Source organism: Balaenoptera physalus (genome assembly GCF_965194825.1).
Source record: "Balaenoptera physalus genome assembly, chromosome: 8".
Lineage (NCBI taxonomy): Eukaryota > Metazoa > Chordata > Mammalia > Artiodactyla > Balaenopteridae > Balaenoptera > Balaenoptera physalus.
In genome coordinates this window covers 49545934-49561921 of record NC_138887.1, presented here as the reverse complement: position 1 = coordinate 49561921, position 15988 = coordinate 49545934, and the positions used below count along the sequence as shown (strand labels likewise).

At 35.2% G+C, this 15988-nt stretch overlaps 1 protein-coding gene across 3 annotated transcripts in view; it reads left to right on the top strand.

Moving 5' to 3' along the window:
* SP4 (Sp4 transcription factor) overlaps positions 1–5174 on the top strand; it is a 73678-nt gene extending 68504 nt beyond the window's left edge. For 2 of the 3 annotated variants that reach the window (XM_082472691.1, XM_082472690.1), the window contains exon 6: positions 1748–5174. In XM_082472691.1, the coding sequence (XP_082328817.1) occupies positions 1748–1995 (248 nt within the window). In that variant the 3' untranslated portion in view covers positions 1996–5174. The remainder of the gene's footprint in view (positions 1–1747) is intronic. The other variant, XR_014266743.1, reaches the window with a different exon arrangement.
* Positions 5175–15988: the final 10814 nt, after the last annotated feature.

Genomic DNA, 15988 nt, shown 5'->3' with positions numbered 1-15988 from the left:
CCTTCAAGCCATCACTACCTGATTTCTTTCTGATTATTCTTGGCCACTGTTGCTGTAAAAGAACAGAGGTCTCTACTACAGGTGATTTAGTACAAAAAGCCTGAACTAGAAGCCAGGTGCCTTGAATTCTGCTCTGATATTAATAAATTGTATGATTCCCAAGCAAATTAATTAATTTCTGAGCCCCAACTTACTCATCTATAAAATGAAAATGTAAAATAAGATCCTTAAAATTTCTTCCAGCTTTTAAATTTGTACACTTAGAATTTTTCTTTTGAAGTAAAATGGGAAACTTGAAAGATAAAAGAGTTCAAGATTGATCCTAAACATAAACCCTCATAATTGTTTTTAGCCCTTGTCTGGCTGTTAGCATTCATAAGATGCAAGTCGTTTTACCTTAAACCTTAACTGCCTTTATTTTTAATGTCTTTAAGAATTTTGTCTCAACCATTTATTTATCCTTTCATTTAATTTTTCAAGACTGAAAGAGAAAGAAAAGTTCAATGAGACACCTCAAATGCAATTTTTTTTGGATAAAACAAACATGTAAAGAATAGGGGATAATATCTGACATGGGCAAACTTGAACCTATAGATTTTCTGTTAGTAAGTCAAAAGCAGGGCCAGGTAAAATAAGTCAGCTGAATTGAATTTTCTTATTATCCAAGTTCTACTATCAGACTGGGAAAACATTGCTTCTTTCCCTTAAGTAACAATTTTAAGGGAAGGACAAAAGCTAATAGTTTATCCATTATGAACGTGACGATATACCAATTAACCAAATTTTTATGTGCCCCACCCATTATACACAAAAATGAAAGGACTTTTTTCTTAAATACAGAAGTAGTTAGTTCCAGTAGAACTATCTTACAACTTAAAGAGAGAATGTATGAGGATCAGTCCGTGTACCAGAACCTAATAGTCTTAATTCTGCGAGACCTAAAAACTCTGTTAAATTTGAAATGTAGTGTTTGCCCGACTCTCATTTTTGCCTTGTGAAGAAACTCAGTACACTACAAAATTATTAACTGATTTTATTTGAAGTAGTTCTAAGGTATTTCCTGCTTCTAGGCATTATATTCAAAACCTAGACAATCGTTTTTAAGGAAGGGCGGACATGAGCCTTGAACATTATGTATTGTTATACCTGGAAGAGATTTTTGAGATCATCTGTTAGAAACCCTCTTATTTTTTTTTTTTTTTAAAGATTTATTTTTTTATTGATTGATTGATTGATGGATTGATTGCTATGTTGGGTCTTCGTTTCTGTGCTAGGGGTTTCTCTAGTTGCGGCAAGCGGGGGCCACTCTTCATCGCGGTGCGCGGGCCTCTCACTATCGTGGCCTCCCTTGCTGCGGAGCACAGGCTCCAGATGCGCAGGCTCAGTAATTGTGGCTCACGGGCCCAATTGCTCCGCGGCATGTGGGATCTTCCCAGACCAGGGCGCGAACCCGTGTCCCCTGCATTAGCAGGCAGATTCCCAACCGCTGCGCCACCAGGGAAGCCCCAGAAACCCTCTTATTTTGTAGATAAGGAAACTGAGGAAACAGCTTTTATTTTCAGTTCTTAGCAGAATCATGACTTTAAAGTCATGTACTGCACTGTGTGTTTGATGGCATTTTAAAATAAAAACATGAAGTATTTTGCAACTACTCAAAAGTATAGTATGACCAGAAGATAAATTATTTTAAATTATAATTTCATTTAGATAAAGTGAATTACTATTCATTTACTGTTTTTCTGTTTAGGTGAAAAGAGATTTGAATGTCCAGAATGTTCTAAAAGATTTATGCGGAGTGATCATCTCTCCAAACATGTCAAAACACACCAGAATAAGAAAGGTGGTGGGACAGCTCTTGCCATTGTTACCTCCGGAGAACTGGACTCATCTGTAACAGAGGTGCTTGGCTCCCCAAGAATTGTCACAGTTGCAGCCATTTCTCAAGATTCAAACCCAGCAACTCCCAATGTTTCAACCAACATGGAAGAATTCTGAAAAGTTATTTATAACAGAGACCTCTAGTGCTGCACTTAAGTTTACACACATTTGAAAATCTGGAAATGGGCTGGTCAGGTGAATTACAAAGTAGGAAATCATGTTTTCATTCTTGGCTTCTTTAAGTATTCCAAGATTTTGGGTCAGCACATGAAGTGTTGAATTTTTAAAAATATAAAAAGCAAACTGATGTACTGGAAACAGATAGAAAAGTATTTCCTCCATATTATATGTTGTAGTTATTTGGAGATCTATCACATAATTTTTAAACTGAATCTTCCCCTCTCTTAACATCATGTGTTAACGTGTTTAAAAAGACAGACCTCAGTAGTTTGCAGGCTGGACCTTAATTGGACTTGTTTTCTTTGAAAGTACTTTGTTATAAATTCAGTCAGTAATAATTTATGTGGATTTATTTTTTTTTGCAATAGCACAGAAAACAAATAGTTAACTGATGATAGAGATAATACTTTATTTCCTTAGCTTGATTTTTGGAAAATCAACTGAAAATAGTTTTGGCCGTCTTTTCTAAATATTAGAAATTCTTCAACAGCTGAATTAGGTAAGTTCCAAAAAAGTAATCTGAGAGGCTATCTCAGATCTTTATTACCACTACATTGTAGTAGTGCGTATGCAGACAATCAGTGAAGTCCAAGTACTTTCTCCATTTGGAGACACAAGAGGAACTTAGAGCTAAACCTTAGGTTAAATTTTAGATTGAAACCTTAGGAAAATACTGGGGGGAAAACAAAACTCATAATAGCTTCAGAAAAATAAAATGAGGCAGTTTAACAGGTAAGGTTTTGAAGTTAGGATTGATTATATTCCTAACCCTAGGTTGAACCACAAAGTTCATTTTAAATGTTTATATTGGAAATATTTGCATAGAGTTTAAATCGTTCTGTAGTTTCATATTCTGTAAATATGAGTTATGTTGACAATGTGCAAAATTCTTTATGCTTTGACTTGGTAGCCAAAGAAAGAATTATCACACTTTTTTTAAGGCCAGCAGAAAATTATCTTTTAACTGCATTACAATTTCTGTTTTCCTCTTTACTAAAAATTAGCGAATCCCATTTTATTTCTAGCACTGTGTTAGAGGCTGATTAAGAATTTATAACACAGTAATGTCTTTATGTTATGCCAATAACTGAATTTTCCCTAAGAAGACAGCCTAACAAATATATAACAGATGTGATACTATGAAACAAAAATTATTTTTTAAAAATCAGAATAATTTCAGTCAATTAAGTGACTAAAGAAAAAATATTTCATTGTTTATACAAGGGTCTTAATAGGAAAGATGGCCAAAAGTTTCATATAAAAAAAATTGGGAGTATACCAGTAGCTTAAATATTAGTAAGATATTTCATATTTTAAAAATATATTTACAAAGAATTATAATGGAATTGGAATTGACCATTTGAAAACTAAAGTTTTTAACTGCTCGGTTTATTAACACCATTAGTTTGGGGATTGTTTGAATATAGGTGTATGTTTTCTTGTGCATTCCCTATTATTTCAGGAAAAGTACTACTCATGCGAATTCTCTTCCGAAATTGTGATGTTTCTTGTATTTTTGATGAAGGAGAAATACTGTAATGATCACTGTTTACACTATGTACACTTTAGGCCAGCCCTTTGTAGCGTTATATAAAACTGAAGGTCTTTTGTGCTTTCAGTTTGTATAAAAAAGCTTTGAGATTAAAGGAAAAAAAAATTTTTACACTGTGGTTATAAATTTCAAGTTTCTTAAAGCTTTTGTAGACTTGTAACAAAGTCTTTAAATTTTAGTTGGATTTTGTAAATTGTTTTGTATATTTTATTTAATGTACTCTTAACAACTGATGTATCTGGCTTTAAAACATCAGAATCAGTTTGTTGCTTTGTTTGGTACAGAGGAGCATTTGGTAGTATTAATTTTAATTTTATTATATAGGAGCTGAAACATCAAATATATATTTTATCTATCATTATGCTACACAATCAGTGCTATAAATTTTTTTATGCAAAGAAACTTTCGTAATGTTTGAATCATGTTTCCTCAGAGTGACACTTTTTGTTGTTGTTAATACCGAGTATGAGCTCTCTGCACCATTATTCCATGAACCAATTTTAATGCATACCTATGTATGCTCCTCAGAAATCGAAGTTATTTTTTAATCAACAATGAGGCCTATTATAAATTTAACAAACTGAATCTGGATAGCTTTATAGCATATAAAATATATTAATTTGTGTTAGCAGGTGCACATTTCACCACTGAAATTAGAAATCTTTTGACAGTCTGTTCTGCATACCATTCTGAATCCACTCTTCTGTCTTATAAGAATCGTAAATTTCAGTGTCCTTTATTTGACTCAGTGGGATATAGCTGTTATAAGTAATAGGGCACAGATGTGCAGTAGAGTCTTGTTTAATGACATTTCACTGTTCATTCCCTTTGCCACTGTTATAAAACTTTTCTTTATTGTAATTATCAGTGCAAAGCTATGTATTTATCATGGTAGAACTCCAGTGTTAGAATAGTTTTTTCTTACAGTATACTTTCTTTGGTTAGGTTTGTGTATGTGTTGCTGATTACATTAGAACTTGATGTTAAGTCATTATTTATCACACTCTCATGAGAGCAGTAATAAAAGTGTGTAATCTAGGAGAAAAAGTTAATTTGTCAAACTTAGATAAGCATGATGTTTAGGTCCTATTTTTCAATTTTATAACTGTTTTATTGCAACAATATTTGTATTTAAGTCTTCATTTTAATGCCTTGTGGTGTTTTTTTATGCATGTCACTAAGTTGTCATCCCACATAAATTGATGTGCAGCATAGGGTATTAAATCTACATAATGATTTTAAAACAGAAATAGTTGATGGTAAAATGTAAATGTTTTGCAAAAATTCCTTATAAAAAGTTTTGTAGTAACATTTCACTTGTAAATTTTTTTTTGTAAAAAAAAAAAAGAAAAAAAAAAAAAGAGTCCAGAAAAAAACCTGTTTCCCATATCCTAGAATTTAGACAATTATTCTGCCAGCAAAGCCTCTGGGGCTGTAATTGACATTTTTACAGTGCTGATTTGTATAAAATTTGTTTTTTGTGGATTTGGAAATAAAATCATGTACAAGTTGTTGCCTGCAATAACAATTGCAAGTAACCTATTAAAAATTCCCTTGAGTTTAACATGTTTCTTCATTTAATTATGTATGCTATAAAACAGCAATAAATTGTTTGAACTATCAACCTTTTTATAATGATGAACACTGGAAAGTAAATGCTTCTCACTAGAAAACATACTGGCAACTCTTCATAATTCCTGGTATTAAGCTCTGGTCACCATTTCTCTGAACGTACCACCAAAGAACACCAATTCAAATTTCACGTTAATTTGTAGCCATTGCTCTAGACATGTATGGAAATTAAAATTTGATTTAGGGACATTTTTTACTTAAATATTTTTAAGCAATAAATGTTAGGAAATTGTAGGAAGACCTAAAAATGAAAACATAATTAAGATGTTATTTAAGCTTACAGAAACACTAAGAAGCAATGTATGCCATGTATATAGATGCCACAGTCTATAAGCAGAAGCTATTGTCTTTTCCTCTTGGGAGAGCCCTGCAAATCTCATGCAGAACCTTAACGGACGTAATGAATACATTACTATAACAACTAGTTATCGGATTTCCAAACCCAGGCCAGATTAGATACAGCCAAGTGAGGGGCAGGGGATGTTAGGCAGCAGGGAAATACATTGATCTATGCAGGGAAGTACATTGATCTACTAACAGAAGACGCCAAAAATTCTTTTTAAATCTGTAGCGATCAAGGCTTACATAGTGTTTGGGTAGATCGCGTTGTATAGTAAAACCCTAAGGTAAAGACATGGCTAGTGTAATAATATGTGTTCGTAACAATTCCTGAATCAAGAAACAGTTAAATTAATTCTCTGCCAAACAAGACTAGTAAGGAATAAATTTTTCAAAAGATTTGTATCAAACTAAAAATGTATACTTCAGTTATCTGAAAAATTCACATTTGGAAGCATCAGGATGATACTGTATAAAAGGGATAATACAAGTAGTAAACTTTTTCTATTTTTTTAAATTTTTTATGTGGCAGTACCAGTTTGATTCTTGGACTTCTAGGAACTTCAAACTCAGAACCAGGAACCAGGAGCCAACAGTGAGTCAAAGAAAATACCAAAAAAGTAATGCTTTTTACTTTATCATAGATTTTTTTTTTTAAGCTGGATTATATTTGCTTTACACTGTTGTGTTAGTTTCTGCTGTACAGCAAAGTGAATCAGCTGTACATATATGTATATCCCCTCTTTTTTGGATTTCCTTCCCGTTTAGGTCACCACAGAGCACCAAGTAGAGTTCCCTGTGCTATACAGTAGGTTTTCATTAATTACCTGTTTTATACATAATAGTGTATATATGTCAATCCCAATCTCCCAGTTCATCCCACCTCCTGCCCTTTGCCCTTGGTATCCATATGTTTGTTCTCTACATCTGTGTCTCTGTTCCTGCTTTGCAAATAAGATGATCTTTACCGTTTTTCCAGATTCCACATAATATGTGTTAATATATGAGATTTATTTTTCTCTTTATGACTTCACTCTGTATGACAGTCTAGGTCCATCAACGTCTCTGCAAATGACACAATTTCATTTCTTTTATGGCTGAGTAATATTCCATTGTATGTGTACCACATCTTCTTTATCCATTCCTCTGTTGATGGACATTTAGATTGCTTCCATGTCCTGGTTGTTGTAAATAGTGCTGCAGTGAACATTGGGAGTGCATGTATCTTTTTGAATTAATGGTTTTCTCTAGGTATATGACAAGTAGTGGGATTGCTGGGTCATATGATAGTTCTATTTTTAGTTTTTTAAGGAACCTCCATACTGTTCTGCATAGTGGCTGTATAAATTTACATTCCCACAAACAGTGTAAGAGGGTTCCCTTTTCCCCACACCCTCTCCAGCATTTATTGTTTGTAGATTTTTTGAAGATTACCGTTCTGACTAGTGTGAGGTGATACCTCATTATAGTTTTGATTTGAATTATTAGAAATAGTGATGTTGAGCATCTTTTCACGTGTTTGTTGGCCAACTGTATGTCTTCTTTAGAGAAATGTCTAGCTCTTCTGCCCGTTTTTTGATTGGGTTGTTTGTTTTTTTGATAATGAGCTACATGAGCTGTTTGTATATTTTGGAGATTAATCCTTTGTCAGTTGCTTCATTTGCAAATATTTTCTCCCATTCTGAGGGTTGTCTTTTCATCTTGTTTACGGTTTCCTTTGCTGTGCAAAAGCTTTTAAGTTTCATTAGGTTCCACTGGTTTATTTTTGTTTTTATTTTCATTACTCTAGGAGGTGGGTCAAAAAAGATCTTGCTGCAGTTTATGTCAGAATATCGTAGATTGTTGACATAAAACCACTGGTGTAATAAGTTAGGAAAGTTGAAGCAGTGCTCAGCCAACACTGTAAATATAATAAGGTATAGTTCACAATGCTGTTCATGATAAAGCCAAGATATCAAGAAAAAATGATGGCATAGCTTGTTTATTTTTATTTAAAATTTCAGATGCTTAAAGAGTGCAGACTTCAGGTATGTACAAGAAATAAATACTTTATTCTTCAATACATCTGAATTACATATTACTGTATTTACTGCCCAAGCAATAATGTCTGATTCACACACAACCAACTTGTAATTGTGTAGCAGGATTTTTAAGGCATGTATTCCATTCTTCTAAGGGTTGCTAATTAGTGTACGTCTTAGGGTGTGTTCTTCTTTGTAGCAGGTGGCAATGAAATAATTTATTTTTGGATACCTGAGAGTGATTTCAAGTGCAAATAGTAAGAAAGAAACAAAGAGTAAGGGAGGAAGGAAAATGGTACAAACCTTCGTTTTTGTCGAAGGTAATAGTTTGGCAACTGCTAGGACAATTTCTCCTGGAGGAAAATGTTCCAATTAATAGGGTTTCTAGATTTCAGAATTTTAATAATCAAGTTTTCATGTATAAAAAGAAATCAGTATGCTATTTATAGTACTTTAGCTCAGAAAAGCAAGTTATGTATGCATATACATATATATAACAGCTCTTTACAATAAGGATTTGATTGAGTTAGCAAATTACATATTTTGTATTAGACTGTACTGACATAAAATCTATTCTCTTTAAATAGAAAAGGTACTTTCCTGATAAATCATGCATCACTATGCTGCCCACAGTTAAGTACAGTTACTCAAGCCTTAAGTACATTGTACATTCTCTTATGAAGTCAACCAGGAAAATTGGGTGATAGTCAAGGGGAATTTTCACATCCGCTTATGATATTTGAAATGTTTCATAAAAACAATATTTTTACCACAGTAAAATTTTTTTCAAGGAAACAGTAGCTGTGTTTCCAGTTAACAGTAATCCCTTTGAATAATTGTGGCACTGTTTAAAATTTTTGTTCAGTGGAAACACATCCACAGGGTTTTGTGTTCCCTATATGTATTTTAATAAAATTAAGTACATGTATATAGATAAAATACATGCTACGTGTAACATTTTAGCTATATATCACTATAACATTAGGATTGGATTAGCAAGTTCAAACTTCAGCATAAAACTATTTTGTTTTTAAAGCTGCTGAAAGAAAGACTGCAAGAAATACAGATAGGCCTAAAAATACACACATACCCTAAAATTCTGTATAAAAGATTTGTACCAATAGTTTCCGTAAAACTACATTTTTATCTAGCCCTTCTACTTCTGGACATTAATTTGCTTCAGGACTTAATGATAGCGATGACTAATAGGCTTGTGTTTTGAGTCTCCATTCATTGGACAAATACTGAGGGTCTGTTTGGTACCAGCCACTAATCCATGTGTCAGACCAAGAATAAGACAAAAAGCCCTATCCCCTGCCCTCACAGAGTTCACGCAGATTTGAAAGTGGTAAGGGCAACGGGGACAAGTAGGCTAAACATGAAGAGTGCTGGGGCTGCGATTGTAATTAGGGGGGTCAGGAAGCCTCCCTGAACTGATGTCTGAGTAAAACTGGAAGTGAGGAAGCAACCCTTGCCGATCAGTATCTGAGAGGAAGCCGGGGGAAGAGGAATCAGCGAAAGGGATGAGCCCTAAGCCTGACTGGACCACAGCTAAAGCGCAGTAGTCTAGAGGGGCCAAAAACGAGGAGAGCAGGAGAGAGGTAAGAGGTGGCGGTGCATCCTTGCCATGGAGATAAAGGCCTGCTCATAACGAAGAGGGTTGAGCACCCTGGTAAAAGCAAAGCCGTGTGACACACACATCACCAACTGGGAGGCTGAGGAGTGTGGGCTTGATCCCTGGTCCTGCCGCTTACTACACAGCGTTGGGCAAATTATCTGACTACCACTTCTGCATCCTCTTTTTCTCATTTCCAAAATGGGAATAATACCTCCTAGGTGTCTTAAGAGGATCAAATAAGGTAACTCTCAAGCCTCTGACACAATCGTATTTAATAGGTAGAAGTTATTGTTATCATAACTTAACCCAAAAGGGGGCAGGGAGGATGGAATAGTTCCCGGTTGGACCAATCTTGAAATGCTTTGGGTACCAGTATGTTGAAAAGTTGTTAATGCTCAACATCCCATTTTAAAAAAGAAATTTTAGTGAGAATTTCTTGATTCAACTGTACATTTTTTCTCAAACTACCTATGAGCTAGTTCCTATCTCAGATTTATATGATGGTCATCTTTTCCCAATGCTAAGCAAAATTAAAGTTTCAAATCTTAGTTATTTTCTAATTTTAAAATGTTAATTTCAACTACTTGCCTACCTAAGTGATAGCAGAGAACCAAACGAGTGAACAAGAAGCAAACCAAATAGTGAAAAACAGAAACATCCGCCCATCTGCTGTTCAAAAACTTTTTTTTTGTTGTTAACATGTGTGGAAAATTTTCTATATCTAAAATCATCCCCTATGTCTAGAGGTACACTTAAATAAACAAAATGAACCTGAGCTTACAGGGCAAAAGTACTCCTATGTTTTCAGTTCCCTGTTAAATTGCAACCATGAAAAAAAAATGTGCATTTTGGGGTCCAAACCTTTTCTTATCCTAGACAACTTCCTCTCAGACTTGGTTCAGAAAAGAATAGGATGCTCTGCATTTATGAGCTCTAAGCTATCTTCACTTAGCTTTTCAGATTCTTTGTGGAATAAGATAAGATATAAACAAATAAATTGTCCAAACTGGCTTCGTGCCCTGCCAGGCTCAGAGGCACCTCCGCTAGCTGCTGCCCCCCACTTCCAGCACCTCTTCCATTTCACTACCTTAACTGGGCTTCAGATCCTGTTCTTAACTCTGACTTGCCTCTTTCATTCCCAAGCTAACCTGCAGAGATGCTTTTTCCAATCAGCCAGTACATTTAGCACATATTGTGTGCCACCAGATTCAGGCATAAGGGATGCTGTTCCTCTTTTCTGTATTAATCCTGCCTCCTTCCATCTCTCCCTTGGCTAGATTTCTAGAGCACCTCGATATCCCTTTCCCCGACTCCTGGGATGGGCTGGCCAGCACTTGCAGAGATGGGAGTGCAGTAAGCCCGCATCCACAGGGAGGAGCCAAGGCTCAGATCATGGTGGGCCAGGTTAAGATGAACAAGTCTCGAGTCAGAGAGACAAGAAGTCAGACCCTGGGAGCTAAGATCAGACAAAAGCAAATCACAGGAAAGAGGAGGAAATTAAACCTGAGCAGTTGTCTCCCACACTCGTCTTTGAAGCATTGGCTCAAATTGTGTTATTTATTATCTTGCTATGAAATGTGGTTTAATAAATATTTTACTGATAGCAGTATTATTTTTGAGATGTGGAAGCCATAATAAGGTTATATTTTCTGCTGGTAAAATTGTTCCTAGCTTGTATAATTTTATGTTGGAATTAAATACATCAGTAACTCATGGTTCTAAAGGGCATCATGGCTTTGAAATGTTTGGTCACCCTAACATGTTTGGAAAACCACTGTTGAGGAAAATAGTATAAAGGCAAAGAGCAAGCTAACTAAAAAAAGATTCCAACTCAATTCAGCAATGTTGTAAATGGTTACGACTTTAACTGTGTTATGTCTTTGAAGCTTTTATGTTAGCTTATTCTTTGTCAAATATATATATGTATGTGAAATATGTGTGTGTGTGTGTGCATGTTTGGTGAAGCATCATATATATTTCTAATTGCAGTTTGTAAGTCAGAATTAAGTTTATAAGTTACTGTGGTTTTGTATTATAGTCGCTTCCTCTCATTTTCTATAATTATATGGACAGAAAGGTAATATGTTAGAAAATTACGCCCTATTCTGATGATGATGTATAACCTTTAATTCTCATTTTTATGGAGTAAATCATGACTAGAACAGGGTTATGGGTCCTATGAAAAGAACCTCAGTTCTTCATTTATTTTCTTGTTTGTTTTGTTTTTCAAAATCCAGGGGATGTCAATTTGTATTAAAAGTCTGTGTAAGCAGTGATCATTTTATAACATATAGAAATATTGAATCAGTATCTTGGACACACGGAACTAACATAGTGTTGTAGGTCAATTATGCTTCAAAAAAATACATCAAACAAACTAATAAAACAAAAGAAGGAAAAAAAAAACCAGTCTAGTAAGTATGTCCACCAATTCCATAAGTAACTGGGAGTACTTTTATTCTTATGTCCAATTGTAAATACAGACTTTGACATAAAATAGGAAAAGAAAAAAGGGTGAACCTTCCTAAAGAATTTTACTGATCATTTTGTAGATCTAAGATTTATTGTTCTGTATTTTTAGGAAAAGTGTTACCTTGTTTACAAAATGTTTTTAAAATATTAATTTTATTTTAAATAGTATCCTTATTCAAATCCATGATCTTAACAAATTCTTTAAAGAATTAATGCAATGAGAAAAGAGGTAATAATCACCAGAGAATATATTCACATAAAATATTTGTCTTCAGTTTATACATTTTGTTCTAATAGAAATATTGATCAGATTTATGATTTAAGTATTTATGCCTCTTACTAAATATGTCTTTTAACTCTGGCATTGTTCAGAATACTCTCAAAGTAATTATGATCTCTAAAAAAATAACTCTTTTATTATTTTTTTTGTAGGTGAGCTATAACTTGGCCTAAAATACATCAAGCTTGTGAATCCAGAGGACGTTGCTTTGTTCTCAAGAATCTACAGCACCCAATCAAAATTTAGACATATTTAGCTATCAGACTAAGAGTTACCCTATTCCAAGTTCAGTTCATTCCCTGTAAACAGAAGAATATAACAATAATTATTGTTCCTGATTATTATAGATACAGAGATAACAGTCAAATTTTAATAACAGACACAGCACAGCACCCATCAATCAGAAGGGATTGATTGGAGGAGGTCCCAGAGCCCCTCCCTGTTTCTCCATCCTATACTCCGCACTCCCATCCATCCCTCCACCCCCACCCCCCCTGGCATTACTCTTTCAGTTGCTAGATCTTGGGGAGGTCATGGGGTGGTAGTAGGGGGATTGGGAACCAGAGTGGCTGTTTATTTTCCAGTATGGAATTATCTCAGCATTTTAATAACCAGTGTGGCTATACTGGTGTCCTAGCTGAATGTGAACAGTGGACACGTAGGTGTATACTCCAAAGTGTGCCATGAAGAGTATTAATGATGTAGCGTTTCTTAAAAGAATGCTCCACTGTTACCTCCAGGAATGTCTTCTGTGCTGATAATGTTCCATTTTGCAAGTCTTGTTGCAGATGTATGGGCAGTAATAACGACCACAGACATGCCTCTTGGCAGACCACAAAAGTAAGACAGACCCCAAGTGCAGAGATGTTAAAATGTGAAAAAAGGTGCATCACAGAATCAATGAACTACACTTCAAGATATGTTTATTTCCTTTCTGCTTCCATCAATCCCCTCTCTTCCCCAACACCTTGAGCTTGCCAACTGTAGTTTTGTTGACCATTTCAGGATCAAACTACTGAGATCCACAGGAGATTACTTTATTTGCATTGTCTGTTTACATGGGGAGTTACGGGTTTGGATGGCCACAGGAAAAGAGCTGTTAGTGTGCACTGAAAGGATGTTTTATTAATTCTAACCTTTCCCAGCCCAAGTAACCTTGCTGTGTGTCACAGAGAATGCCCTCTCTGTAAGGAGCTGGACTTGCTGGGAAAGCTTTGGGGACTTCTTGGTGCTGGTAGAATTTGGGCATTCAATTAGGGTATTCGAATACTTGGAGATTTGGGGATATTACAAATTATATGTGATATTCTATATCCTGGAACAATTCATATTAGGAATATAAATATATATATATTAGGAATTCATATTAGGAATATAAATATATATTAAGGGAGAAAAGCAAGAATGCAAACAGTGCTTACTGGTTTAGGAAGAAAGCTTAGTAGCTTTACAATGGGTACATCAGCAATGTAAATAGAAAAAGGAAAGGCAGATTTACCTGATATAAACACACTGCTCGCCTCAAATCTCTCTCCACTAAGTAGCACCTATGAAAGGGCTTTGTAAACTGTTGAGCACTAGACAAATGTGTGTGCTGCCTCCACGGGGGGGAGGGATCACGAATCCACATTTAATTCCCACCTGTGCCCAACTCTGAGCACTTTCTCTCAGCTTTCTCCTCATTTCTGATTTCAAAGAAAGGTTTAACAAGCAGGAATAGAAATAATAATGTGTTTGATAAGATGTAGGAGATATTCAGAAATAATTGTGTTTATACTCCCTTCAACTTAACTCATATTCTTTTGTAGAATTTATTTAATCTCTAAATCCTCTTCCTTCTCTGGAACTAGTGCTCCAGAAATAAAACTTCTTTTTTGTTCTCTTAATTAAATTAATTCATCTCTTCTTACACATTTATTTTTCTCTTCTCCCTTCAGAGGCTCTAACCCTTTCCTTGACTAAAATTTTTTGGGTTACAGAAGTCCTTCCCTTGTTGGCATTTTATCTTGAAGTGCTTATTTCAATTCAACAAATATTCGAACAGTAGTATTGCTGGAGGGTCTGTGTTAGATGCTGCAGGGGGTAAAATAAATAAATGGCACAGTCCCTGATAGCACCTGCCTTCAAAGGGCTTTGTTGCTAATAAGGGAATATAAGAAAGCTGCACAAATAACTATAATGCAAGGTAGAGTACATCATACAGGTACAGGAAGAGATTACACTAAGGACTGGGGAGGATTTCCTCTCCAGAGAGTCCTGTGGTCCTTGTTGTTTGCTTGCTTCTGTCAGTCATTTCCAGTACACCTCAGAATTTTCTCTCTAAATGTTATGGAATTATTCTTTCCTGCATATCTGTTGGTTTTCTACTACATTTCCCCCTCTATCTCCTAAATTCATGCTTAGACTCTGCAAAGATGCTTTAGGTTGTTTTTTGTTGTTATTGTTTGTTTTGTTTTTTAAATCAAAACCAGCAGTGGTAAGAAACTGTAGCTTAACTATTGTTTTACATCTGCTTTGAATGGCCTTGACCTTATGAGTTGACATTCCTGCCTTTGATTTCCATGTCTCTTTACTTGGTATACAACCCTTCTCTGCCCCCACTCTTGACCATGGCACATATCTGATGGCCTCAACAGCGGCTCCCCATTATATTTGTCCTTTACCCACTTGTTTCTGTCTTGATACCTCTGGAAATCCAGACAGTAAAATTCCTCAAATCACATAGTTTTCTCAATTTTACTCTGTTTTCCTTTTTCTCCTTCCAAAATCTCAAGTTGACCTTAGTCCAGGCTTCTCCAAGAATAAAATTCTTTTAATGTTTAGCCACACTTAGGGGGAAAAAAGTAATAAAGTCTTCATAATTCTTGGGAAATTGTGTTAGTGTAAAGAGATACTTCCCATGATGTTATACGTATATGGGGAATCTGAGAAAAAAACACATCCATACCTTTCTTGGTTGACTACCAAGTGGACAGTTTTTACCCTTTTTCTTCACTAGCAGAACCCAGATTTTGCTCAGGCTCCTCCTACTGGGCATATCCTTAAAAGGAAGCTGGAGTTGGATCTTGATCTCATTTCCCTTGACAAACCCAAGTTTAGATATGGACATGAGATGGAATACTGGCCAATCAGATGAAAGGGAACATCTTCTGGAGGGCTTCAGAAAGTTTTCTTTATGCAAAAATGAAGATGCTGTTTTCTTGCTTCTGGACTTTGTCACCTGCAAGGAATGCTAGAAAACATGATTGCCACTTAATCCATGATAGGAGAATAACTGACGGGTTGGAGACCACAGAAAAGGGAGACGAACAACAATCTCATCCCACAGTCCTTGTGTTAACCAACCCATGGCTCTTCTACAACCGGACTTCTTGGGTGAGATTATAAATGTTCTTATTGTATGCCACTATTACTTGGGTTTTCTGTTAATTGCAGTTAACTGCAGATTTTTGTTCATTACAAATATAAATTACTTCTGAAATACACAATTTTTTAAAAAAACCCAAAATGAAAGTCAAGATTATATTGTCCTATAGGACATTAAGGAGTATTGTATCTAACCTAGCAACCTTATTATTTCAGTAGTCTTTCTCCACTGCCTGTGAATCTCTTTCTCTGATTCTCCTGGAACCAACTTCACCATTTTGTTGATATCCTCATTAATGAGTTGAAGACATCTTTGACATGTCTTCATTCTATATTTTGAGTTACTATGTAACTTTTTGAAAATTGTACTTAAATAGTAACACTATGATTTAAATTTTTCTGCTGAACTTTAAAGTGGTTTTTCACTTCAATTTAATTCAACTCTTATTTACAGAATTCCTGTGTCTCTGGGGTAGGGGATGCAAAGGTAGAATATAGGCATGAGAGGAGAGACTAAGAAGCATTGTAAGGTGTTTACAGTGATTTCCAGGCTTGCTTAGTAGCCACTGGGTGCCCCAAGAATTGCTCTGGACCATACAAAACAGCCTTCCAGGAGCCTGTGTTCATTCAAGCGTCTGATGATATAACTA